At 39.2% G+C, this 27,158-nt stretch overlaps 4 protein-coding genes and 1 long non-coding RNA gene across 9 annotated transcripts; 3 read left to right on the forward strand and 2 right to left on the reverse strand.

The window, feature by feature from the left end:
* The first annotated feature begins 1,430 nt into the window (after nt 1-1,430).
* Nucleotides 1,431-2,428, forward strand: si:ch211-127m7.2 (cell cycle regulator of non-homologous end joining). Its single transcript, XM_031737282.2, has 3 exons — nt 1,431-1,672; nt 1,771-1,873; nt 2,072-2,428. The coding sequence occupies exons 1-3, from the start codon at nt 1,575-1,577 to the stop codon at nt 2,390-2,392; spliced, it is 522 nt and encodes a 173-aa protein (XP_031593142.1). The 5' UTR covers nt 1,431-1,574; the 3' UTR covers nt 2,393-2,428.
* A 746-nt stretch (nt 2,429-3,174) lies between these two features.
* Nucleotides 3,175-4,818, reverse strand: LOC120441330. The gene is made up of 2 exons (XR_005613994.1): nt 4,686-4,818; nt 3,175-4,207 (listed from the first exon to the last, which is right to left on the reverse strand). It is a non-coding gene; the product is annotated as an uncharacterized LOC120441330 (long non-coding RNA).
* On the forward strand, nt 4,782-8,078 carry LOC116318307 (fibrous sheath CABYR-binding protein-like). The gene is made up of 2 exons (XM_031737275.2): nt 4,782-4,919; nt 5,573-8,078. The coding sequence occupies exon 2, from the start codon at nt 5,580-5,582 to the stop codon at nt 6,435-6,437; it is 858 nt and encodes a 285-aa protein (XP_031593135.1). The 5' UTR covers nt 4,782-4,919; nt 5,573-5,579; the 3' UTR covers nt 6,438-8,078.
* A 710-nt stretch (nt 8,079-8,788) lies between these two features.
* terb1 (telomere repeat binding bouquet formation protein 1) lies at nt 8,789-21,717 on the reverse strand. Of its 4 annotated transcripts, XM_031737210.2 has the most exons (21): nt 21,595-21,706; nt 19,712-20,810; nt 19,514-19,624; nt 19,228-19,359; nt 18,773-18,904; nt 18,492-18,552; nt 18,245-18,363; nt 17,951-18,079; nt 17,696-17,848; nt 17,469-17,600; nt 17,178-17,303; nt 16,804-16,934; nt 16,405-16,709; nt 16,261-16,325; nt 15,758-15,820; nt 14,817-15,035; nt 13,707-13,778; nt 12,015-12,080; nt 10,822-10,892; nt 10,074-10,229; nt 8,789-9,356 (listed from the first exon to the last, which is right to left on the reverse strand). In XM_031737210.2, the coding sequence occupies exons 2-21, from the start codon at nt 19,746-19,748 to the stop codon at nt 9,318-9,320; spliced, it is 2,319 nt and encodes a 772-aa protein (XP_031593070.1). In that variant the 5' UTR covers nt 19,749-20,810; nt 21,595-21,706; the 3' UTR covers nt 8,789-9,317. The 4 variants fall into 4 exon arrangements, with proteins under 4 accessions (XP_031593070.1, XP_039471803.1, XP_039471804.1 ...); XM_039615869.1 differs by lacking the exon at nt 19,712-20,810 and having other exon boundaries at nt 21,595-21,717; XM_039615870.1 differs by lacking the exon at nt 19,228-19,359.
* Nucleotides 20,879-26,524, forward strand: pdp2 (putative pyruvate dehydrogenase phosphatase isoenzyme 2). Of its 2 annotated transcripts, none has more exons than XM_039615873.1 (9): nt 20,879-21,013; nt 21,562-21,691; nt 21,799-21,990; nt 22,637-22,756; nt 22,862-23,148; nt 24,245-24,350; nt 24,432-24,668; nt 24,764-25,063; nt 25,191-26,524. In XM_039615873.1, exons 2-9 carry the CDS (start codon nt 21,614-21,616, stop codon nt 25,464-25,466), a joined length of 1,596 nt encoding a protein of 531 aa, XP_039471807.1. In that variant the 5' UTR covers nt 20,879-21,013; nt 21,562-21,613; the 3' UTR covers nt 25,467-26,524. The 2 variants fall into 2 exon arrangements, with proteins under 2 accessions (XP_039471807.1, XP_031593179.1); XM_031737319.2 differs by lacking the exon at nt 20,879-21,013 and adding an exon at nt 21,038-21,171.
* Nucleotides 26,525-27,158: the final 634 nt, after the last annotated feature.

Here is a 27,158-nt window from a genome sequence, read left to right on the forward strand (position 1 = left end):
AAACTCAGTCTGCTATCAGTGCCATCCACTTACCATAAACTGAAGTGGAAACAGCTAAGCTACATTTCTTATTGATTAAGTACTGGCTAATGATGTTTTCCTGATGTTTATTTTTACTGATGTTTTTATTGTTTTATTCGTAATAGTGTTCACATTCTTCTCTACCACTTTTAGAATTGTTTTATTATTTTTTTAAGTTATTTGTAGATTCACTTATTTATACTCCTCAAAAACAAAAACAAAAAAACTGGAATGGTTTTAAAGGTGGAGGCCAGTGATGTGTTTTTCCTCCTCCTAAGCTGACTGTATGTTTGTTTGGTTGGTTGGTTAGGGTCAGTGTCACTACTCTCTACAGAGGTTGCACAGGCAGACCAACCCTGCCAGGATCAATATGTACCATTGCCAGAAGGTTTGCTGTGCCTTTCAGTACAGTCTCAAGAGCGTAGAGGAGATTCCAGGAGACAGACAGTTATTCTAAGAGACCTGGACAGAGCTGTAGAAGATCTATAAGTCATGAGCATGACCAGTATCTGCTCCAGAGCACTGCCAGAGCAACAAAATGACCTCCAGCAGGCCACTAGTGTGAATGTCTCTCACCAAGCAATCAGAAACATTCATGAGCATGGGGTCATGGCCGAACGCCCTCTAGTGGGCAGGACCAGTACTGGTGCCGTGTGCTTTTCACAGATGAGAGCAGGTTTACTCTCACCCTTTTTCAAAACAGATTCAGTAGTAAGAACAACAGCTTAATCTGTGTTAAGATCAGTTCTGACAATACAGTGCACCATGTACCAAAATATTAATGTCAGATAAGGGGGAAGAAAGGAAAATATGGAAGATACTGTACAAACACTGGCTACTTACCCTCAAACTGAAAATTTACCTTGTGGTTTTCATGCCCACCACTCAGGTTGGGCAAAAAATGTTAGTATCATATGATGCTACTGGGAAGTTTGCCTTTAACCTTTTTGAAATAAGTGTTATGATGTCACGATTTTGTCTTACTTGAATTTTTGTTGATCCTAAAGTATGGGAAAACACGTGTTCTGTGAGTTCACTGTGACTTTTGAATCTTGAAGTCAAAGAAATTTTCTCAAGGTCCTTTCAGATATTGTATCTCTGGGACAGACAGTGAACTTACATAAAGTCTCCATTCATGAGTGCTGAAATAAAAAGCAAATCTAGAAAGTTTTAAGCTCAAAGGGCGTGGTGGGTGAAGGTGGGGGTTAGATTTCTTACAGGCGTTAGATGAAAAATAAAAAAAAAAGTAGAGCTCTAACGCCATCTAACGGACAATAAAGTCTGAATCGCTAAAAAAAATGCCGTTTGCTAATCCTTTGTTGTCGTGGCTGTATGGTGCCATTACATCCTTGTCCGCTAAGTGTCGCTAGCAACTCTGTCAGCTCGTGACATCACGGTTACGCTCTGCTGTGATTGGTTGTTATAGGGTTGTCAGCGGCACCAGAGTTCGTGCAAACCGTGTTGTAAACAGTAAGGTTAGCCTCGTTTCATTTCACGTGATGTTGCGGCAGACTTTGGAAGCGTTGTAAAGCTGCGTACGTAAAGAGAGCGGTATGTCAGGAAGACACAGGTCGCTGCCTTCATGGATGGCAAAAAAAGAGGAGAAAAGCCAAGAAAAGAAGCCACTGAAGAGAAAGCGGAAAGCTGCCAGGTAGTTATCGTAAGAAACACGATCGGGGTCGGTTTAAGGCCCCATTTAAAGCTCCTTAATTTTTTTTAAACTTACCCAATCCACTGATATGTTCCCAGGTCTGCTTTCTACTGTATGAACGAGCAAGAGCTGGTAGAAGCAGCTGTTTCCTATTTCACAAACGGCTCATGTGAGGACCTGACACTCGTGACTCGCCAGCAGGTGGTGCTGTTTCTCTTTTCAAACATTTGATTTCCCCCTCCCCCACATGCCCTACATAAGTAATATAATGATGTTTTAACATCACAGTCCATTATATCCAATATTACTGTATGCAGTTAAACTCTTAATCATCACATGTGGGTTACTCTCTTAACCGTCGTTTAATATTTGCTTGATCTTCCCTTCACCCACACCCAGGGTAAACAAAAAGCAGTAGACACAGTTAAGAAGATGGGGAAATCCACAAATTCACAGCTGACAGCAAATCCAGTTGCTGCAGAGGAGTCCCCATCAGACTGCACTGAAGATCTGGACATGACGTATGTTTCAGAAACAGACTTGGACATTACAGAGGTGGAAACATTACTTTACACCAGCAGGCCGCAGCAACAAACACCTGAGGGTCAGCGTTCAGGAACAGTTGAGAATGTGGAGGCTGGGAAGACGAATGAACCACCGCAGACAGCAGCAGAGGACAGCGATGCCTTACGCCTTGTACGGGAAATTTTTTTCAGCTGATTAACTTATTTGACACTAAAAAGTTTTTGCATTAAACTGAAAAGTGTCATTTGGGGGAATGCTTCCTAAATTACGAATTCAGGTGAGAGTCCAGTCAGTACTTGAGGACACATAGCTCACAGCTCATCCATAAAGAAAAAGTTTGGAGAACGGATCCATTAATTGATGTCTCAGAGAGGTACATCCCAGCAGCGCTTCACAGGACTACATCCGGAGACGGAGACAAGTAATTAATTCACCAAAGCTTCTGCACTGAAATCAAATTTCAGCGCTTCAGTCTATGTTTCAGTGGCATCATCTAGCACCTCGTGTGAGGGGAACTACTTATCTTACAGTGTGACAGTTACTTAAGTGTTGTGTTTGTTTTTTTGTCACTTGGGTCCAAACTCTAATTCAACATAAAATTGACAACATGGCATTTTTTTTAGGTTTACTGAAGGTTTTAATGAGGAAAAAAAAACACAACGGTTTTTGTTTTCACATGCATGACACTGTATATGAAACTGACAGCAGTTGTGGGTTTTTCACCACAAAGGTTTGGTGTTAGAAATGTTTCCACCAGAAGACCTAACAAGTTCCTGCTAGTACCCTGAGCATGGTACTGTTGCAGTACAAGTGCCCTTGCTCTGTGGGGAGAAACTTGAAAAAAGCCTTGCTTTTGCATTAAACTGGGTGTAATTAAAGCATACTGTTATTCATGTGAAGTAACTAGAAATTGTAGTTACAGAAATCACATTACTGTTGCTCCTTGAATATATGAGGTAGCAGATATAAGAACACACTTTGAAAAATAAATATATTCTTTATTCCTTATAGCTTATATAGAAATAACTATCAGCACAATTAGGGTACCACTCACGCATCCACCAGCTGCACATTTCAGACTCAACAGATTTTTTGTTGTGTTATACATTATGTGTCTTGGCTTTCATAAACCACTTGATAAAGTGATACAAAGTGATATTACAGCACCAAAAGACACGTTAAACATGTTGAGGGATACAGCTTATCATTAAATACATCATGACAGCAATTAACATATTCTCCAAAGCAGATTCGTGTGTAATTGCATTAATATAGCACTTTTCTACTTTTACGGACCACTCAAAGGTCTTTGTGATATGATCATAACATTAATCGCTTTTTTAAACTGCACAGTCTGTGGCTCATGTTTGCATTTAAGCAGGGATGAGCTTAAGCATTTCGCTGCGTTCCCAGTGTGATCTCAGTCGCTTACCTGACACATGGGTCAGTGCAGATGTGATAGCCAGCTCCATCACCACACCCAAATAGATATAGAACCAAATGGTTATGTTTTGCCAGCTCACATATGACTGATAGACAAACAAAAAACTACAAAGGCCAGCCAGGCTGAGAAAGGCTGCTCCAACCTGGAAAGTTGTGCTGCAAAAGATAGCAGGTTCGTCTTTGTCAGAGATGACTGAATGCATGCCCATCAGGGCAAACGCCACAATAATCACTGGAACATACACGGCTAGGTAAACCGCTACTCTGACAGAGTTAGAATGTGGCTTAGATAAAGTCTCAGCTTCAGCTCCTTGGGATTGCGATAGCTCGTACAGGTGACTCTTATGCACATTATCACAGGACCATTCACCAGTTTGTTGGATCTGACAGAATCTGTAGGGGCTGATGAGGACTTTATCGGAGCGAATGAACACACCATCAAAAGGCACCAAGGAGATCATCATTTGAACCATGACAAGCAGGAGAAGCAGAAAGATCCCACGAACGTGACACACGGGACTCCTCACAGCACATTGGACTCTCTGCTCAGGCCACATCCTCACTAATCTGTAGATTAAATAAAGAGTCATGCGATGAATCAAAACAAACATTCTGCAAACTAAGCACGAGAATGATATATATCAGAGCAGAAAAGAGAAGCTCAAAGTACCACAGATCCTAAAGACGTTTGACTGTCTTGCAGCATAAGAACACACTGATGTTACAGTACATGTGTCAGTGGTTTTGTGTTCAGCCTCAGTCAGCCGATCAGCACGTTTACTTCCCCAATATGAAGGCCTTATGTCATATAACTGTATTCATGTTCCTGTCATCATGACTATACTGAACAACTAATGCATAAGCTTTCTAAAAGGAAATCTACAACTGCCCAGGGCTTTAATAACACACGATTTAGTGGTTTCCATTTAAAACTTTGACAGTGAACATGCCTACAGTTTAATGGCAGAATGTCTAGTTTGACTGAGTAAGGCAGATCCTTTAATTATTATTATTATTATTATCGTTTTTGTTGTTGTTTACTTACATTTAGTAACCGAGAAAGGGCAACGAAGCCAATCTGGTTCAGGAAGTTCAGTGGTTGCGCGCTGGAGCGCGCACCGTGGACGCGGAGAATGTGCGCCTCAGCAGTCTGTGCAGGGCTCAGCTCCTCTCTGCTGTGCGCACTTCGAGCGGTTTAACAAGCAGTCTCCTCCACGAGCGGGATCATCAGCAAATTTATATATTTATCTAGGCCTGCTGCAACGCCAAAAGTACAAAGGTTGGTGAAATGCTATTATCCTCCTAGACATTTTAACCAGTGTTTTTGGTCCTCTACTATTTGGATACAATTTAACAGTCTGAGCACCGCGATAGGGAGGCGGGGTCGTCTGCAAAACTTGTTTTTCATTTCGCGATCACCAAATATTAATGTTTACTGGCTAACTTATGCTCGCATTTTTTTAATTTATTTTTTTAGTAGCGCATAATACTAGTTATGTGAGTTATGCTTCGTTTTCATAAGCGACTGGAACATATTATTTTATAGAATCTAAGAAAGACAAAACAACAATGAATCTGCAGACTTTAATTGACCTTTTAAAGTAGGGGATGTTTAGTGAAAGTCTATGAAGTGGCCAAAAGTTGTGATTGCACACGTCATGATGTGTCCAGAGTGTTTTTTGTGGTCGGCTTGTGTATATCAGGGTAAGGGAAGTAAAGAATTAATCAAACAAGTGCTTTAGTCAACAGCTTTAGTTGGTCCTTGGGCGCTCCAGAAACATATTTAGACATCTCAGAAAAAGTAGAGCACACAGTGCAAAGAAGAAGAACATAATGCACTAAAACACACAAATTTCATTTCCACCAGTCAAATAAGCGTCTCTCTTGGCATTAGTTTAAATCCATTTACATTTATTTTGACTTTCTGTACAGGCTCATTATGGGAAACAGGCTCAGCAGAAGGCGAGAAACCCCAGCCAGCACCCATGAAACTGTGGCTGCTGAAGAGAACACCACAAAGGAGCCAGGAAACGACTCTGCAGTAACAGAGACTCACGAAGCCACCAAAATGGAGGATCTAGATGTGGTGGTGGGAGAGCCAGTGACACCAGTGGCGTGTTTACCCAATGAAGAATGTGTTGCGGAGTTTAAAGAAGCAGAGGCTTCCAGTGCCTCAGCCCTGAAAAATGATACAGAACCAGCACCTGTGGTAAAGGAAGCCCCAGTCCAACCTGAACCTCAGGTCTCAGCCAGCACACCTTCACCTTCAGAACCAGCTGCTGAAGCTGAGCTTGCTCCTGACTCCGAACCAGACATTGAGATAGTCCAGCCCATCTCAGAGCCAGCACCAGCCTCAGTGGAGCATCTGGAGAACCAGGCGGATCAACTAACACAAGAGTCTCTCCATGAACTGGTTCTTTCTTCGCCCCCTTTGACCGACTCTGGTCCCCCTGATTTCGTGCCCTCCCAAGATCCCAGCCCTGTCCCAGTCAATCCAGACGAGCCATCAGACCTCCCAGCAGGTGAGAAACGCCAAGATGGTGATGAGGCTGCTGACAATTCCACGCTTGAGCCAGAGAAGCCAACAGAAGCACATCTGGAAAAGCCGATGGAGGTGGAGGCTGAAGAGAGTTTGGAGAAGCTTGGAAGTGATGTCAACGAGGAAAGCGTTAGTGAAATCCCAAAGAACTCGGAGCTGAGAGGAAATGACCTTGTCAGTGACCTCATTCCAAGAGATGTCAATGTCCCTGATGACACTCCCATCACAGACATGAGCACATCTACTGAGCTGATGTAAATCAATCAGAGGATTCATGAAGGAAGTGAAACCCTCTAAATCTAAATTGTGAATGGATCGAAAAATAGTGGTTTGTCTCACCCTAAGTGCCCACATTAATGCTAATATAGCCTTTTTTTTTATTTTAAATGAACCAAAGGTGCCGAAAAGCAGTGTGTGTGTACATGTGTGTGTTGTGATGGAAAGAAGAGTGACCTAGAATACTTCATTATTAGACAGAGATCTTCATCTATGAAGATCTAGACAGAAATTAAATGTGTCTTGTATATATTTGAGCAGTTTTTTTGTTTTAAAAAAATTTGCAACAAAAAGAAAAATGAAAAGAAGGTTAATGAAAGAAATGTAAAGGACAAAGAATGCAACTTCAGCTGGAAACGGCATATGCATTCCACAACTGGTTACAAGTATCTACTACACATTTATGAATTAACATAGTAATACTTGGCATTTTCAATAATCCACTAATCAGAATGATTGTCATCTTATGCAATTTTAAATAAAATAAATGAATTTTCAATTTCAAGTAGTTGCCTTTGAAAATAAACTGGCATTTACACATAACAATCTTGCTCCCTGCTTTTCAAAAGTATATTTTATAGTATCTGGTCACACTGAAGATTCTGGGAATGGATTTTTGTGGGGGAGGAAAAATAGCAGATACTCGGGGCATGTTTGACAAACTACTACATGTACGGGGCACTCTGCAAATGGCAATAGAAATCTATGTAGCAAATCCCAGTTCATTTAAGAGGGACTGGAGCTTCTCACTGTCTCGTGGGAGAGAGGACATCAGAGGAGGGAGGAGAAAGGGGGGAGACTAAGCCACATTCTTTCCAGAGGAAGGAGATTTTCATGGGGCCTGGGTCAAAAGTCTTCAGTGTGACTGCATTTCAGTCCATGAGAAATCTGTTCCTCACATGCCTCCCCTTGCTTACACTACATTGCTATCCCAAAATCTTGTCTGAGTAGTCAGGACTGGTATGAGAGGCCACTCCTAAATGCCTTAAAACTTTAATCTACAGTCATGTGGAAAGAAAGCACACACTTTTGCAATACTGTGGTTTAATTTATCAGGTCATAAAAAATAACCTAAAACTGGGTAACCACAACCTCAGATATTACATCATAACAAGATTTAACCACAGTGTAGAAGCAGTGTGTGAAAAGCAGCCGACAGGTGCTGCTAACCAAATACATTTGATTAATTGATAATTAGCAAATGTTTGCACCTCTATAAAAGCAGAGATTTTAGCAGAGTGCTGGTTTGGAGCATTGCCCATTTTTTCATGAGTGGAAAACATTTAAGACGGTTTCCAATCTTCCCAGGTGTGGATATCTCCACGTGCACGGTGGTGGAGGGGTGAATATTTGGGCTCAGTTTGCAGCTACAGGATCTGGACACATTGCAGTCATTAAGTCGACAGTGAACTCCTCTGTACATCAGTCTAGAGTCTCACGTGAGGCCATGTATTAGTCTTTTATATCCTCGACAATAATGTGAAAGACTGATAGTCATACAGAAAATGATTACTTCACGTTATTGTTATTAAAGGTGGTTTTACAAGCTACATGGGTGTAGTTAGTTTTTCACATACCACTTCTGCAGTTTAGCTTTTTGTTAAATAAATATAGTGTAATATGTTGTGTTGTTTTTCATTTTAGGTTGTTGTATTTTTTTTGAGTAATTTTAGAACATGGTAAGGACCAGATGATTTTTTAAAAATATCCTGATATGCAAAAGCTTAGAATTGAAAGAGGGTTTACTTGCAAATGTAAATAAGCAATAATTTGCTCATTTACTTTGCCAATTCAACAGAAATACAAATCAATGAAGGGAAAAGCTTAATGCCAGGGTATACACTATCACCAGTAAAAATTTCCCTTTCACCCTTCCATTATTATATGAGGTCTCAAACTATTACAGCCTACGCCCCAGGGCATGGAAAATGGGGAAGACCCATGATTTTAGCAACACACTGATGAGTCCCCACAGAATGGGAGAGGTACTCTAGACAATGATCTCAGTCAAGCTAAGCTTTAAAGGACACATTTTGCAGACTGAGCTGCTTCTTGAGGCACACTGGGAAAGATAAGCAGTTTGATTTGCACTGTGATTCCTGTCATACCAGAGGCTTTCAGCTCAATAAACAAAAGTGCTTGACCTGAGTCCCCTCTCCCCTTGTTGATTTCCTGTCTGTGAACTGAAGCACAAAAACAAAGAAAGCAGGACTTGGCATTTGCTTCTGTGATGCTCTATGTCAAGACCTTAACAGGGTCTAAGCAAAAGAAGCAATCAGACATAATCTAAATAGTCTTTTTTTACCTGAAAACTTTATGGAAAACAACTCAGGTTAATAACTGGTGAAACAGACACCACTTTCTTTAATATGCATATAAAATAAAAAAACAAGAAGCCACAGTCATTTTAATGACCAGGTTATATCCAAACTGCCATACAGTAAATCTGACCTGGACTAAAAACAGTTATGATACAGAAAAATAAATATGTTGAAAACTATACTTATACCGACTATATGAACACACTGTTCAAAGGCCAGTTAGTCTGTTATACGGTACGATATAGTAATTATACAATAGGTGCTTTTGCATCACTTAAATCTACCTTTTAATATCTATTTCATTCGGGCACAATTCATTCTCAAAGAAACTCCCAGATGAACATAAACCATGAACAAATAATCACAAATAAATAACATCTACAGCGATATTTTCATTTTCAAACCATAACTCAAACAGGTTTGAGACAATTTTGCATTGAAACCACAAATCACTAAAATTAGTACATCAGGTATAATATAACTATAAGGAATATAGACTGCTGGAAATCATAAAAAAATTATTGAAATGTTTTTTGAAGGATCAAGAATCTGCACGGCTGGCATCCTGGGCCTTATGTTTCTGAAGGCAAAAAGACAAATGAAGGTAATTAGAGTCTGTGTAGTTTAGCGGTTGTGGTGTCATTCAAAAGTTTGAGCACCCCTAGTCAAAAATTGACACTACATAATTCAAAAGGTTTGAAAGATCAACTTAATGGTGAAACACAACAAGACCAATAAAACAAAAACTTTTCACCCTATGGCCAGTAAGATTACATTTCTAGTCAGATTTAGTAAACTAGGGAGTGATGGTGCACTGCAGCAACATCTGCACAAATATGACCTCATGAAAGAGTTATAAGAAAACCTCGCCTGTCTCCTGAAGAGGTTATTCATTGAGAGAATTCTGCAAATAAATATCATCAGAAGAGATGTATATGCAGGTTCATAAGAAATTCTGTCTGAAGGAGAGGCTTTTAAGGGGGAAAAAAACAGGCAAAATTGAGAGCTAAGATACTTCGGGTGAGTATAAAACACATTTATAAGTATGAAATTGGCCAAATTAGGTCTTCCTGAATACCAACCATGCAAGGTGATGAAATTTGTTTTGGGCATTTTTTAAACTAAAAGAATGGGGGAAAAAAGTCATTTACTCAAAAGAATTTTTAAAACAGTATGAAATTAACTTTGTGCATTTTGTAAATCATGTCATCCCTTTAGAGTTTGGAAATTAGTACCACTGTGCTCAAAACTTCTAAGGCCACTGTAACTTGGAAAACACTTAATTTAAGGATTTTACCATTATTCGCCTATACTTCTTGGCCAAGTCAACATTGGTGCGCCCAGGCTGGAAGGGATATGACCACAAGATTAAGTTCCAAGAGAAGCCATACGTCTTTACTCCAGACAGCAGGTAGCCCACCTCCTCACAGCTGAAGTCCTTTCTCTTCCTTTTCTAAGAGTATTGAAGCCAAAAAAGTAAGAAAAGTAAACAAAGACACCCAGAGACATGTGCATACATGTGCACATGTATGCACATGCACACTTTCATCCATTTGCCACACCTCTATGTGCTTAGTAACTTTTAAAGCATTTTCTATCAAAAATTGGCCTGGTTACTGAAGCCATGGTTAATCGCATATAAAATAAAGAAAGAGGGAAAATGCTTTCGAAACATCTGTTTTTTTCTTCTTTTTTCCATTTACTCATACTGAAAATAATCCAGCCAAGTTGCCTGTAACCAGCATCCACAGACCACACTGGTTTCAGCCCATTAGCAGCTGCATTTTGCAAAGCATGTTATTCACATTTGAAATGATTTCAACACATCTCATGAGCAATGGTAAGTTGTTAATTCTTAATGGGATTTTTTTGCCATCTGTTTGTGCCCAAGTTCAATTATCTTCACTTTCTGATGGGCTGTTCATATTGCAAAATAATGCAAGCACCAATAACAGAAAGCACTGTCAGGGATAAAAAGGTGCTTTGGTAAACTGAAACTCTAGCTTTTTCTCAATATCCAAAAACATATCTGATAGAAAACTTACAGTAGAACTGTGATTTATGTCAATCTTCAGCTGACTGTTATGGTGACCACTCCTCCCTCCCATCTCAATATCTGAAACACAGCAAGTGGAAGCATGTTTACCAGGGATGCACTGATTTATTAGTTAAATATAAACATCACTGATATTCAGTTTGTATACCGCCATCAGCAAATACAATGACATTTAATGATAACAGAGGTCAGTGGATTTCTGTTGTGTGTCATCAGCGTTGCTTCTAGTTTCATATATTTGTGTAGCTGAATTTCAGTAAATTCGCTGACAGTGTGTTTACATTACATTTAAAGAGTTATTGTTATAAGTGAAGATGCTTTTCCCCTCCTCCAACAAAAGGTGAGAAACTTAGTACTGCAAATAATCTCTGCACCTCTACTGGAAAAGACAGTGCTTTACAACTCCTGTTTTATCATTGTATATTAAATTGCCCCAGATTTAATATGCAAGACAATTTCTCTTTTTGCCTAGGACTGATTTTATAGCAGTACTAAGCTGTAGTAAAAAAAGATGAAGACAGAGGAGGAGGGGCAGTATTATAGTTTAACATGCTGAAAAATGGATGGCACTGGAAAAAACTAAGGAAGAATGGACTCAGAGTAAGCGCAGGAGTTGAGATGGAAAAAAACAACAGTAAATCTCAGTGTGACAGCACAGAGAGAATGCACTATGAAACAGTGCCCCTCCTTTGCAACACTACTGCAATTCTTGGGCTACACAACCTTTGAGATGATGCAAACTTGCAAACTGACAAAACACTGCAATCCCTCTAGTTTCACTACAGCGTCACTGGCAAGACACAAAAGCATCCGCCTTAATCTCTCACAGTGTTACACAGAGTGTGAAACAGCTTAATGCAGCTGTGCTGCTTTGAACCAGCTCCGGCCTGCACTGTGAGAACACTGGCTGCAGTTCAACATTCCCTCTGCTGTTTGGTTTGTCTGCTGCCAGGAACACATTGCAGAGAACAGCTCCCACCACAGGCTCTCAATCATAACATTCACACAGTTAAATAGTCAACTGTAAATACCCATATCTGATATTGCATATCTATCTTCAGGAGGATTCTCCCTTTTTAGGAGCGCCAAGAGAGGAGTGATGGGATCTGTGTTGCTGATTATGGCTGAAAAGCAGGACTACAGTAAATAATTAAGCATCTGCTTTGTGAAAACATCTCATACCAGTCCTGTTATGAGAGGCGAATGTTGTCTTTTTAGCTCTTCTTTGTAGTGGAACCAATGTGACGCCTAAAAAGAAAAAGACAACCAAATTAATTTACAAATTATACATATAGATGTCCTACACCTAAAACACAGCAGCTCGCAAGTACTCAGACAATTTCTTTATCTTTCAGGACATTCCTGCTGCTTTCTATTATCTTGAATTTGTTTCTATGTTCCTATCGCTGTATCACATAATTCTGTGACATTAACCATCCCATACACCATAGAATTTATACCCAAAACTAAACTGTAATGCCAATCCTTGGTGGTGGTAAAAAACATGTAAAGTAAAACCAAAACTTAGAAGGGTCATTCTGCATTATTTGCCACTGCTCTTGCAGTTATTACTTGATGCAACATAAATGGAGAAACAATTGCTTCAAAGTTGTTGCCTCATCTGAAAATCTTCTCAGTGCATGCCTACTGCTGCTACCATAAAGCAATGTTGTTGCCCCCCCCCAACACACACACACACACACACACACACACACACACACACACACACACACACACACACACACACCTTTCCCCAATAATTTCTTTCCACTTACTGCAGTATTGACAGTCTCTTAAATATGGTCTTACAGGATAACTGCTAGGATAAGGTGTGACAGTACAAACTCTTTGCTTCGGGTCCACATGCCTATGCACGCATGCATTCCCACTGTCACCACTCCCATTGTCACAAAGTGCTTGCTCATAGCAGGTCATCTGACTGTTGGGCCTTTCTCTGTATTATTGTAAGAGTGGTCTTTACCTTACAATATAAAGCACCTTGAGGTGACTATTAACATCTTTTATGTTTGTCGATTCATATTTTGCCAAATGCCCTCACAGGCGGTGGTTTTGTTGTGGCACATCAACATCTGGCATGTTTGCCAATCAATCCATAACCACATGCTCTTGCTGGCACTGGACCAATGGTGACACATTAAAAGCTGTCATGTTTTTCAGTTAATGTGTAATTATATTTCTCACCTCAAAGCTCAAAATGTGTTCAGGGTTTGTGGTGGAAAAAAAAGGAAAAACAACATCATGCATTTTACTCAGTACTGTTATATCAGCAGTAGGTTCATATTAAACCTCGGAAACTGAGACTTTTGAGTTGAATTGATTTCTACAGAAAAAACAGAGTACATAATAATAGAAGGTTACAGTTCAAACTGTGGCTTCTGAGAAGACTGCTATGGAGTTCGAGGAATCATGGGGCACCTGGTTCCCAGGCCAAGTGTGAATGAAATAATTTTCAGACCTGTGGTTTTTGCACAAGGACTGTGCAAAAACCACAGGTCTGAAAATTATTTCCTAACTTAGACAACAGCAGGTAATCCACTTCAGAGATGTTCTCACATGTTTAGCTGAGGGTGCTGCCCATTAGCAGCATCATTCTCACACTGGCACAAATGGACCCCACAGTGTACTACACAGTTGGGAAACACTGCGTGTTGTCCACGCACACTTTTGTGTTAATGTGTTCACCTTCACCAGGTGATTGGTGCCAAGTATGTGGCAAAAGCTCTTTTTCGTACTTGCACTGGTGCATTTCTGATACAAAATAATTACCACAAAGGCTTCAAAATGGCTCATATATTAGATTTACAAAAACTCATTTGCAACAGTGCTTTCAGGTGTTTGTGGTGAATTTTTTACCATTGTGCTTTCTCCAACGACGTTCTGGCAGAGTGTTCTTATTATTTACCTTTCGTTCACCTTCAGAATGTCCTACAGTGGAGTAGAAAGTCATTTTATTAGCAACACATGACAAGAATTTTACATTTAAGCATTTTTTATTTCAGCTTAACCCTGTAAGACCCAACCCATCAAAAAATAGCCAGAAAATTCTGATTTTTTGGAACTGAGATATTTATTAACCCTTATAACAAAATCCACATTTTTTTGCTACATCATGTTGGGTATAATATATGTTTATTATGTATTTATTATATATTTTTTGTATCACATTTGATACAATAGGCGTTTTTGGCACCTTCTTGTTAACAACAATGTCAATTTTAGACAAAAATTGAATTCCATAAGTATTGATCAACAAGTATTGATCATATTGATGAGCTAGAGGTGTCAGAAACTCATGGATCAAATATGATACAAAGGACATTATAGGATTAAAAAGAAAAACTTTCACACAATGAGAATAAAATGCTGTTCAAAAGTAAAGTAAAGCTCCAACCATGCATTTCAGTTCTTCTCTCACACTAACAGTGAAGAGTGCCTGCAAGACACTGCAAGACTACCAATGTAAGAAATGAATAAGAAAACTTCAGAGATTATGTGGGCATTACTCAACCATTAAATGTGGTTAGCTGAAATCACATATGCTGCCAGTAATTCAACCATGTCTAAGAGACAAAGAATCTCAGTGTGTGTTTTACAGAGATTAGATTACCCAATGACAAATGTCTATAAAAGTGCAAACAATTGCATCCTTTGTGGTCACTGAGGAAAACTTGTGTCAATTTTTCTGCTGAAATTTGATGCTAATTGAGTGATAAAGCAGGTAGTGCATCACTTTCTGAACCAAACTTGTTGAAAACTCTGTCTATCCATTAGCAGCAAGGCCTTTAAAGGAAACTAACAATAATTAGTACTTTTTAATATAACAAAAAAATGCAAACCTAGGAGCTACAGGAACTATTAGTGTTCACTGTAAATACACAGAAATCCAGTGATAAACTGGATTTATGTCATAACCACAAATCCAGTGATAAACTGTATTTCTGTGCATATAGAGAATCTTCTTACCAGTCCAGTTTTTGCAGCTTCGTTGCGGCTCTGCTGTTGAATATCTCTCAGCCTCACCGGCATCCTGGTGCTCCTTCTCAAACACGAGCTTGCAGTGATGCATTTTGAAGCACTCGGTGGCCTCTCTGAGAAACTTGTGCCTGTCACAGCTTTGGTGGCAAGAGCTTTGGAGAGACTCAAAAGTGTGACTGGTCACTTCCTCAAAAGGTAACACACAGGCTATGTGGAGAAAGAAGGACATGGGATTTATACTTCTGTTTAAATCCTTCTGTAAACCATATTTATGTCATAACCACAAATACTTCCCAAACTCCACACCATAATCTACACTATAACCTGATGTCAACCTCCCCAAAAATGTAACTGAATGTCACACTGACACAGCCCGCAATTAATGACTGAGCTCTTCAGTACAGTTGCCTTGCCAGTTATTCTTTCGTTGCAGTTTTTGAATGGATCGAGCTGCTTTATGATGCAGTCACAAGGATAGCCTGGACATATATAACAGAAGCAAGAAACAAATGTACTTTTTAGGCCCCAGTCACACATGCCTAGTGACCATTTGGTGGCCATCAGGAGCCAGTGGAGGCTGTGAAATTAATTTCTTCTTTCTTCTTCTCTTTCTTCTCGCAGGTCTACAGATGGGCCACTGACTGGGAAAAGTGTGTATACTTCTTTGCGACCAATTTCACACTAGTGATGCCAGTGGCTCCCATACTGATCTATAGGCCTGTTTGACTGAGGCCTACCTATGCATTTAACCAGAACTTTAAATGTATGGCCCTACTTTAATACGTCATAACTATTTTGAAATAAGTTTTATTAAGAGAGCCACTCATGTTTGCAAAGATATATTGAAGTAAAGGCTGTCCAACACTGTCCTTGTTTAAACTCTGCCTTTAATATTACAAAATTAATAGGATTTCCATGCTGTTTCTTACCAGCACATCGACTATAAGGGACTGGGGCTTTGATCACGTTCTCCATATCAGTATGCTGTAACTCTAAGAATAAAACACATTTAGGAAAACATCACATACTATACATTTACTGAAAATGTCAAAGTCCTTTTCATTGAAAATCCAAGTGCAAGACACAGGAGGGAAGTAAACACATACGCAAATCAGTCTGTTTTTTTAACATGTTCCTTGTGTTTGGACTTTTTATGCAATCTGCACAAGTCTCTGCCTGCCCTTTTTTGTATCATTCACAGGTATTAACTGAGTAAAAGAAAGCCAGTGAGCTCAGGTATCAGACAACACACAATCTAGAGATTAAATGTTGGGAAGATATGTGTATATATATTGAGGGAGTGATTCGCAGAGTGCAAACAGGTGAGTTAACTGGGGAAACCAGGTGAGGAAGGCAAGGCAGTCTGAGCATATAGCTAAATACTGTAATTCTAGTGCCTGGAAGTGAAAATAAGTGATACTGTGTCTCTTACCTTCAATACACTTAATCTCACTTGGTTTTGTGTACCTCACTGGAAATAGTGGCTTAAACCGCTGACTGAAAAAAAAAAAAAAATCTTATCATTCACCCTAATTTTTTTTCTGATAAATAACAAACGCAGAGCAATTCCACTAACCTGTTTGCCTCAAGTTGCTTACTGGCTCCCTCTAGTGGCAGGAAATGAGAAGACATGAGCACTCCAGTACCCTTGCACATTGAACACCTGACGTCACCTTCACTGGTTTCTTTGTCAGAACTTAACCCGGAGGTCAATTCCTTGTTTTCACCATTATTCCTCCTCTCAGTTATGTTTCTGGGGATAGCTTCAACACCCTCCTTTTGTGGTATGTGCAGTGGCAGATTTAAAGCTGGTAGAGATATTTGGTCCCGCCCCTCATTTGAATTTGGTAGATTTGTGTCTTCCTGATTACCCTCGACATCCTAAAGATCAACATAAGTACACATCATGAGTCACTATGATATGATCTGGTCAGACTTGGCAAATACATGTGTCTGATGCATGTTTAACTTTCACCTTTCTCTTCTCTAGGAGGTTAATCCTGTGTAGCATTTCTCTGGCTGAACTCCTGAACCCCTTAATGTTTTTAGAGGCTTCCACATTTTCATCCTCATTTGCCATCAGATCACCCACTCCTGAGCACATAGCTTCATAGAAAAGGCAAATACTTTAGATCATTATGAAAGCAGATTCATATGTTTTCCATAATATAAACATGCCAGTTATCTTAAATGTAAGATCAAGGAAAATAATGCAAATAAAATGTATATAAGATAGACTGCTGTGATACACAGTAACTTAAAAGCTAAACAGCAATATCAAAGAGACTGTGACATGTGAAAATACATAGAAATACAGAATTATTGGAAAATAAAACTGCTATGACTTACTGGCCTTTTTGCAAGTTTGCAATATGAATGTAGCAGCCCTCCTAACCTCCTCACTAGAGTCCTCTGTGAGTAAAGTTATGATAATGGGGAGCCCTCCACACCATATCAGCTGGGACTGGTGCTTCTCTATAGAACCAAATAAGCACAGTGCAATTGTGAAATGCATGGACAGTGTGTTATAATCTTTAAAAAAGAAACACTGTGCTCTCAATATGTGCATTATGCAAGAGTATCATACTTAAGATATTGGAATATATATTTTAAGCAGAAAAAAAAAAAGTGCAGTCGCACCAGAGGCCTCAGTGCAGTAACCAAGGCTTAGTAAAATAGGAAGCCTGTCTTGTGGGTCCAAGTGTGGACTAGCCAGCAAAGAGAAAAGGTGTAAGACCACACCATACTGCGCCAGACCTGAAGCCAGAGAAGCTACAAAGAAGAGATTGTAAATAAAGAAGGAGATACTTCGGTTATTTAGTTGTAGATTTAGGGTGCATGTGTATGTGTTCAAGAGCAGTTCGCACAGTTTTCAGTGATGCAAGCTGACAGAGTCTTGGATATAATGACAGAAAGCTGGCAAGACAATAAGCTCGTATCTGCAGCAGAAGCTAGACGACCCAGGGTAAGAGCGAGAGTTTCTAATCCCCCACAGGCAGAAAAACTCTCCTGAACACAGGCTGCCAAAACAAAGAAGTGAAGAACATTTAATCATTTGCATTTCAGGATCAACTAAGATGTTTTACATTTCAAAAAAACAAAAACATAGTTTCAACACTTACAGTTGTTGGCCACTGTCATTGCTATGAATGTGCATATTGGCTGAAAAATTTCAGTCTGTGGAAAAGTAAGCTGCTGAAGCCAGATTTTAATCACAGGAAACGCTGCCACACAAATACGCTGACCCTCCTCTGCAATACAAAAGAAAGAAATAACAGAGCAAAAAACAGCTTTTGTGCTTACCCCAAATAAACATTTAATCGAGTACTGAAAATTGTTGCCACTATAGCAAGCAATCTGTATTTTACATTTCACCTTATCTGAACAAGAAAGACAAAATACAAAGCTCATGTTACCATTCTGAGGGTTGTTTACACATCCACAAAGAGCACTAGACACAGACGTCCAAAGCTGGTAAGTTTGAGTAGCATTAGCTGCTCTGAAAGTGGCTTCAGTGGAGATGGGGAAAGTGGCCCTGCAAAAATATATATCATTTACCTTACATGGACTCAAATGAGTGTTTTTATTGATGTTGTTTTTCCTTTCTTTGTAACTACAAGTGGTGAGATTTCATGAGAAAGAGATTTCAGCAATGAGAAATACCTGAAGAGATTCAGTAGCACGTCCAGGCAGCCACTGGTCTGAGCCAAAGTCTGTCCTAATTCTACAATAAAACACAGTCAGGCAAAGGTTGCAAACATTATCATGCTCTCAGAACTAAAAAGGATTCATGCTATATTTTGCTCTAGTTATATGGAATAAATTTAATGAGCTTGCAAATAAACCAGACCATATAGAGCGAAGTGACTGATAAACATGCAGATAAATGTGTGATCCAGTCCTGTAGTTTAAACTTATTCTGTTTTTTTAGAATTTGATCTTACTGTTGTTGGCTACCAGCACAAGCAGCAAATAAACAGAGAGTCGCTTCTGTTTCAGCGGGATGTCTTCTTTCATTAGACAATCAGCAAGGTCTGCAAATGTCTCCTTTTTGCATAGAGAATTCTTGCAGTAGACTAACAAAATGAAAGACAAATTATATGTTGTTAAAATTTAAAACTATAATGTATTTTAAAACAATTTACACTTGTAAATACCAGATATCACACAAACAGATATTACACACAGATAAGGCACAACTTGGATATCAATTGAGGACCACAGAGCTGCCTTTAATTTCTGAAAAAAAAGGTACGCCACCTTTCTTCCCTCCAATGCTGGATTGTCCCATCATGAGGATGTTAAGTATTTATTGCAAGATTCAAGAAACTGCATCCTTAAAAAATAAATTAAATAATCCTCCCTGAACTTAGATTGGACAAATATCAGATGTGCCTACCGTTGGCCTCTGCCAGTGTGCCAAGTGTAAAGAGTGCAGTCTCCTTAACATCTGGATGAACAATGCTGGATTTGGAAAGGTTATACACAAATGCCACACCTCCCATTTCTCTTAGCAGGTCCACATTATCCTCTGAAATATTCCCAATTTAAAGTGAGACAGTCATCAGTTACCATATCAAGAACTTATGCTATATAAATATCTCACTAAATACATGTATTCATATGACAGATGTGTTCGGGTTCAGGTTGAAAGTGCGTTTATGTCACTGACTGTTCATTATTACCTCTCTTTTCGCAGATTGAATGAATAGTGAGAAGAGCTTGTTTCTGTAAATCGGGGCATTTCATCTGAAACTTGAGACACTCCAGCAGCAAAGTGAGATCTGTCTTAATAGCTGAAAACGGAAGAATGTAATATAGCTAGTCAGGGATACATTTGTCTGATACATTTTGCCTGAGGAGTAAACGGAAATTACACTTACTATTGCGCCGGTTCCTGCAAATCTTCGTCTTATCCATGTCAATGTTTAATTGAAGTGTTTAACAAAAACACTGGCAAATGTCATTAGTGTCTGGATAGCTCCAAATTACGGGAATATCATATCTTATTTCCCATATTTGTTCAGTTAGGTGACCTTTATAATACTACCATTTTCAGAAATGATGCTCGCTAACTAGCTAGCTATAGCTAAACTAGCCAAAAGTTAGCTAAAGCCTAATATCTCAACTAAGTAATTGTGCTCAGTCAAACCACAATCTATTTATTGTCACCCTAATGTCCTAATTTTAAATACACTCCCAAACAAAAAAAGGTTAGAGTATCTTACTTCGATAAAATATCCGCAATACTAAATGTTAACAGACATATTTAATAGAAGAAACTGACAACGAAACTTTGACATTGCACGTTACCATAGAAACGGACTAGCCTAGCTGCTACTACTACTACTACTACTATCCATAATGTACCCCCTGAATTGGGACACAGTTATGGATGATGCTACAATATGCGGATAACTTCTTAAAGATAATCAATATAATGTTCTGGGGAAAATGGTTGACAATATCCATTCAACGCCAAAAACCAACTGCACCATAAACAAGGACATTTCCCTACACCATTTCTGCAGTCAGTGAGGGAGGTCGACTGAAATGGAGAAAAAAAAAAGAAAACTTGATTGATTTGTGTATTTGTAGTTGAAATGGGTAGTTTGCCACTTGAACCTCAATGTTTTAGGAATTAATAAAATTAATTTTTAAAATTATCAAATAGACTTAAAATACTTATTGTGAGTTGAGGCGGCTGAACACAGGAAGGAGAAAAGGACTTATATGATTGGTTAGGAACTGGTTATAAACAAAGACTGTATCTTTAGGAAAAACAGGGAGTGTGAGAAAGATAACACAACTTTTTGTTCTCCCAAATGCGTTGAAAGAGCCAAGAAGAGGTGGACAGAAAAATAGAAAAATAAATATAAAGATAAATTATTGTTTTGACATTAAAATCCATACCTCAAACGTGCACTATGAAAAATGTCTGAACCTTTTCGTGTTGACTGTCGAGTATATTTTATTGACGGCCTATAACACACACAAACAACGGAAACAGATCCAAAGTGCTTTAGAAGCAGACACATTTACATTGCAGGTCTCCAAAAAAACTCAGTTTCAAAATACATATAAAACTGAAAAGGGTGTTTTGTTATCTTCACTAATTATTGTGGGAAGTAAAGATCACAATGATCGATTGTGTAATGGATCGACACCAAAAATTAGCAGTAGAGGTAAGAAAAGAGGAAGCCTGCACCCCACTAAGCTCTACATTTACTACAGCGGAGCGCGATAACTGCTACGTCAGACGTTTCAGCACGTGACCGTCGTGTTATGATTTTGAGTAGTGATTGTCAATGGACATCGATTCACTCGAAGTTTTACGAAGTTTGTACGTATTTGGCTGTTCAGTTGACTTGACATATATCTTAAGCCGCTGTATGTGTGGAAGTTTAGCTAGGGACAGGCTACTGGGTAACGTTAGTACGGTGTGGTTTTTAACCGAATGTTAGCGCAAGCTAGCCAGCTAACTTTACGTGTCATGTTGACAGCTCAGTGGTACGTGGCGGACTTGCACGTAATGTACCTAAATGTCAGAAGATGCCACTTGGGAGTGGCGTGTAACAAACGTATCATGTTGTTAATCCGAAACTGGTTGATCTATGGAGCGTGTAAGATGCTACCAGCTTACGCTAGCCATTTAATTATCGCTAGGAGCATCGTAGCATCACCATACACATAAGCAAATGTATAACACTTATTTTTTTCATCCTTGAGCTAGGCATAAAGGTGATTAGGCTGCAGTACAGCCTACCTAGAGTGTCGCAACAGCGATGTATGGACGTGTGTACGCCAGCATCCTGCAACGAGCGGCAAACTCACTGACGCTTTATTCTGGCGCTCAATTCCAGGTTTGTCTGCTTTTATTCTATTCTTTCCTGTAAAACAAAGGCGGGTTTAGCAGAAAAGGTTTTGGAACCACTGCCCTAATGTATTTTTAATCCCCTTTCTTCCTCAGCATGCACACGCCATAGCAATTTGCTGTTCTCAGTCGCACTTACCCCACTGCCACTTCTCATCCTGGTTTCCATCCAATGGTGATGAATCTGGGAATTGGTCTAAAAGCCAGCGACACCTCTCAACTCGTCAGGATCTGGACTTTCAGCAGAGCAGAGTACAGATCAACAGTATTCTTAGATCCAATGAACAAGTAAGGGGTAGCACACAGTCTGTTTTCTGGAAAGGTGGGGAAAAATCACACACTAGCAGGTCATTAAAATATATAGCTGACAAGTATATTTCTCAGAAACTACCCCATTTAGAAAAAAGTTAGAAAAAAATGTGATCAAAAACAAAAAGCAATACCCAGCAGATACTTTAAACTTATCATTTAAATGAAAATACAACAAAGACAGAATATTGTGCTAATTCTTTACTAAATACCAGCGATATGCATCAAAAATATTGTGTTTACCATTATACCTATCACCTCTTCTTTTAGCAAAACTCTACAAGTGTTTGGGAACTTAGAAATTTACTCACATATTTTGACTGGGTAACAATCTCTAGCACTCAGCCCTGGCCATTGTACAATGTGCAGAAGAAGTATGCACTAAACACTAGTTTTTACTTTTTATTCATTTGTTGCATTTTGTTGTCAGCAACCTGAATGCTTGCCTCAGTTGGGTTGAAAAGAGTTCAGTGATTTTCTTTGCCATTTTCTTTCAAAAACCTTTCTTCAGTTTGAATGTGAATGTTGACGAACTCTAGTTGAGTGTCTTCATTTTAAGTTCATATTTATTATGTAACTGTTTTGGTAAATAGCCAAAGTAACACAAACCATATTTCTGTTTCAGTCTGTGAGTGTCCCAGAGTTTGATGGCAGGGGACTTAGTGTTGTGAGGAAGTTTGAGAGCAACCAGCTAGCTGCTAACACTCCTAATGAGGACCGTCGCAGTGCAGCTACTTGCTTACAGGCATGCAGTTTTTTCCCCCCTTGCTATAGTGAAATCTGTGTTTTTTTTTACTCGTTTCTTGTAAAATCAAATTTAATGTTTCTCTGTCTCCTCCGTCTTCTCCAGTCAAAGGGCATGCTCTTTGGAGTGTTTGATGGCCACGGGGGTTGGGCGTGTGCTCAGGCTGTTAGTGAGCGGCTGCTGTACTATATAGCAGTTGCAATGATGCAAAGGCACAGCCTGGAAGAACTCGAAAAATGCATGGAGCACAGCAGACCTATTCCTCCCATCCTGCAGTGGTATAAACATCATACAGATTTTAATTATCGTGAATCTGCTTCTCTGTACATCGACAATCTCAGAGTCTTCTGGCAAGAAATACTGGACAGTGACGAACACGAGTCAGGCATGAGGTAAATGCAAATAAGCCTTCTCTTCAGCAAAGACTGGGAGGAATTATTATTTAGCTTGTTTTATTGTTTCAAACCAATAGTCCTTGCTAGATGTAACAAATGGTGTAAAATTATATAAATTGTGTGAATGTGTGTGTGAATGGGTGAATGACTGAATGTAGTGTAAAGCGCTTTGGGGTCCTTAGGGACTGAGTAAAGCGCTATACAAATGCAGGCCATTTACCATTTACCATGTCAATGCTTTGACCCAGCTTATAAAGCATTATCCAGTTTTTGTGTGTGTGACTCAGAGGTTGTGGAGGGATGGATGCTGTGGTAGTGATAGAAGGTTTGAGTGGGGTTTAATAATACAGTTCAACAAGCATATAGCCCATTTTAAAGGGAAACAGGTGGGTGTGAAATAATACAAACACAATAAGAAATAAAAGGTTTATTGATATGATGGCAACTAACCTAAGCTGCAAACATGTGTCTAGACATATATGTATTTCCACACATTTGATAGATTTGTTTTGTTTTGTCATTTCCCTCGATTACTTTCTCATTTTTATGCTATTTTTTGCTTTCAAACGGCCTTTAAAATGCATAACACAAAGTGAAAGGAAAAACGTGGATTTCCTGCAGTTATTGGATTTGTTGGCTCTGTTATGCTTTGAAAGTTATTTTGCTGGCATGATTTGATTCCACGTCTCAGTGAACACCTTCACTGTAACATGAAACACTTTTATATTGATGTGAGTGGTCTCTTTCATGATGAGAGTGCACACATCTAAAGGGCAATAGGGGTCACTCAATGGTCTGATGAGTATGAAAATGATCTAAATCATATTCTACTGCTGAAAACTAGTAGGAAATTTTAGACTGAGGTGACTGTAGTGCTCTTAAGTACCAACATCTAACCACTATATAGGGAAACTGTTTTTAAAGAATGACATCATCACTCTAGTAGCCTTAAAGAAAATTTAAAATCAATAACAAGATGCACTGAAGCCGTTTCAGCATCAAACACTTTACTAATACGTGTTGATTAATGTCTTGTCAGTTGTCTGTGTATGCAGAATAGCACAAAACAGAAAGCCTGTTTTCTTTTTTTTAGTCCTCAGGATGCTCTGGATTATGCTTTCAAACGGCTTGATGCTGACATCTCTCTGGAGGCTCAAGTCCCTCTATCCAATGACCTAATGAAAAGTACAGCCATTCAGGTAATAAGATACAGCAGTCTTCAGTGTGTTCTAAGTTCATACAAGGTTGATACACATGCATCGTCTGCATTATCTGTCCAGGTTGCATTTGCCGGGTGCACTGCTTGTGTGGCCCATGTTGGCATGGATGGCATCCACGTGGCGAACGCCGGTGACTGTCGAGCAGTACTAGGGGTGCAAAATGAAGATAGCTCATGGAGCGCTTTACCTCTTTCTCGAGACCATAACTCACAGAACCAGGCTGAGGTGGAACGTATCAAAGCCCAACATCCACCTTCAGAGAGCAACACAGTGGTTACAGATGACAGGCTGCTAGGGGTGGGTTTTTGTCGCCACATGCAACAGATCACAAATGTGTTTGCCATTCGGTTTAGAGAATGAGTCATTGGTTCAATTCTTTATCTTTCTGTCAGGTCCTAATGCCACTCCGTGCGTTTGGTGATGTGAGATTTAAATGGAGCCGTGAGCTGCAGCAAAGTATTTTAGCCAGCCTGGAATCTGGAGTAGACCTTGACTCTCTTAATCTGTATCAGTACACTCCACCTAACTATCTAACACCGCCATACCTGGACGTGTCACCTGAGATCACTTATCATAAGCTGAGACCTCAGGACCGCTTCCTGATCCTCGGTACTGACGGCTTATGGGATGAACTAGGGAGTGAGGAGGCAGTACGGCTCATTGGAGAGCACCTGAGTGGAATTCACCTACAGGTTTGTATGGAGTAACTACTTCACAACATGCAACTGTTAGATACAGCACTTTATTTAGACTTTATCCTGCAATCTTGACCTGAAAAAACCAAAAAGGCTTATGACCGACCTTTCTTTTTTGTTCCAGGCTCCAGTTTCTCAGTCTGAGAGAAAGCTGAAGTTGGGTCAGATGCATGAACTCTTGCTGAAACGCCAGGTCCGTGCCTCCCCGGCTCTAGACACAAACGCTGCCACACACCTCATCAGACATGCTCTCGGCACGGGGGACTATGGAGAACTATCCCAAGAGAAGCTGGCGTCAATGCTCGCTTTGCCGGAAGATCTAGCGCGAATGTACAGAGATGATATCACAGTTACTGTGGTGTATCTGAATTATGATCTGGCTAGATCTCACCACAACTAATGGACAGAGAGAAACAATTACGCGAATTGGGCTATTCAGATTAGGACTGTACCGGTAAGTATTAACGTGACCCTTGATCTTTAAAAAAATGAACTATTGAGATCATATTAACTATACAGATATGATAATATAATAAATAGTCATGTAGTTTATTGTTTTATACATGTTTTATAGGGTTTTGGTTACAAACAATGCCTATCTTCACTCTTATAACTAGTGCAATTAATTTGTCTAAAGAAACAAAAGTAATAAAGTCAACGATTCTTGGAGAATTGTTCTGATAACATTTTTTTATTATTATTATTCTGTATCTATGTTAATAATACAGTTTTATTGTGAATTCTTTTGGCCATGACAGTCAGTTAACGTTTTCTAAAGGTTGTCACAGTTACAGCTTGCTATATAGACTGATTGATCTTAAAAGAAAATGACAGTTTTCAGTGTTTACTTACAGTTAGCCTGAGCAGACAAATGCAAAAATAATCATCAGTCTGGAACCGTTCAGTTTAGTTCACAACACATTGTGAACAGATGCAGGTCAAAATACCTCCGGATCAAACTGTAGAACTACAACGAAACGCGGCACAGTCCTGAGTGACTAAAAATATAAACACACTGCAGCTCGTACTTTTCCGCATATCTGACAGTCAGTTGGCCCACACATGCTAAGCTGGCTCAATGTCTTTAGAATAGAGGGTGGCCATATGCTTTCTACCAGAAACATCGGCACTCAAATTTGTCTGGTTCTCAGGAAAAGTTCAGTTGCCAATTCATAGTTGCAGCATTAAATGGGTCACAAATACAGTTTTTGTTTAGAAAAAGTCCTTCAGTGTATTTTTGATGTGAAATAAGGGGAGCAAACGGAATGGTACCTCTCACTTCTATTGATTTTCTTATTATGTTTTTGTTTTTCCATTTAATCTTTTTTTTTCCATGTTCCTGTTTGTGTAAGCTGTGAAGTATCTTTTAATGAAGTTTAAATGTTTATTGTAATTGTGTTTTGATGTTTTTATGTTTCCATTCCATTTACTGTAAAATTAAACTAATATTACATTAAACAGATTTTTTTTTTCTGTCAGAAACATTTGGATTAAAATAAGTCACAAGGGGAAATTTAAATATTGTAAAGCCTAGTTTTAATGTCCTTTTGCCTAAACCTGGGAAAGTAGATAAGTGGGGTCAGGAGTTTTCAAAATAAACTCTGCTTGTTATGGGAGCCTCTCTCTTCTCAAACGTGTTGTGTAAACATGTGTGTGACATATTAGAGGAAAAAACTTAGTCTGTAATCAGCCTGATGGTCGTACAAACATAAGTGAAGTTATTTTAATTGATGCTGCTCGTGGCTCACTAGCTGGTCCCTCACTTACAATTGTAGAGAAAATGAACAAATTCCACTTAAAAAAAAACAAAATAACTTCAAGGTTTTTTTTGAAATGTGAAGTTGGAAACCCACATGTGTAAACACCCTCACCTGCAGGTCTGACGTATTCTTAATTCCAGTTTAACTCCTTCCTGTGGAAATCAGCTACTCAGCGTGTGAAGAAAGTGAAATGCTAAACACAAATACTGTAGCCAGTGGCAGTTAAAGAAGGCAGTCACAGACAGTTACTAGGAAAATTACTGCACTGATGGAGGACGTTTAAAGAGGAAAAACACTAAAAGACCAGTTAGTAAACATAAGTAAACTTGGCA

The sequence above is a fragment of the Oreochromis aureus genome, linkage group 7, assembly GCF_013358895.1.
Source record: "Oreochromis aureus strain Israel breed Guangdong linkage group 7, ZZ_aureus, whole genome shotgun sequence".
In the NCBI taxonomy this organism is placed as follows: domain Eukaryota; kingdom Metazoa; phylum Chordata; class Actinopteri; order Cichliformes; family Cichlidae; genus Oreochromis; species Oreochromis aureus.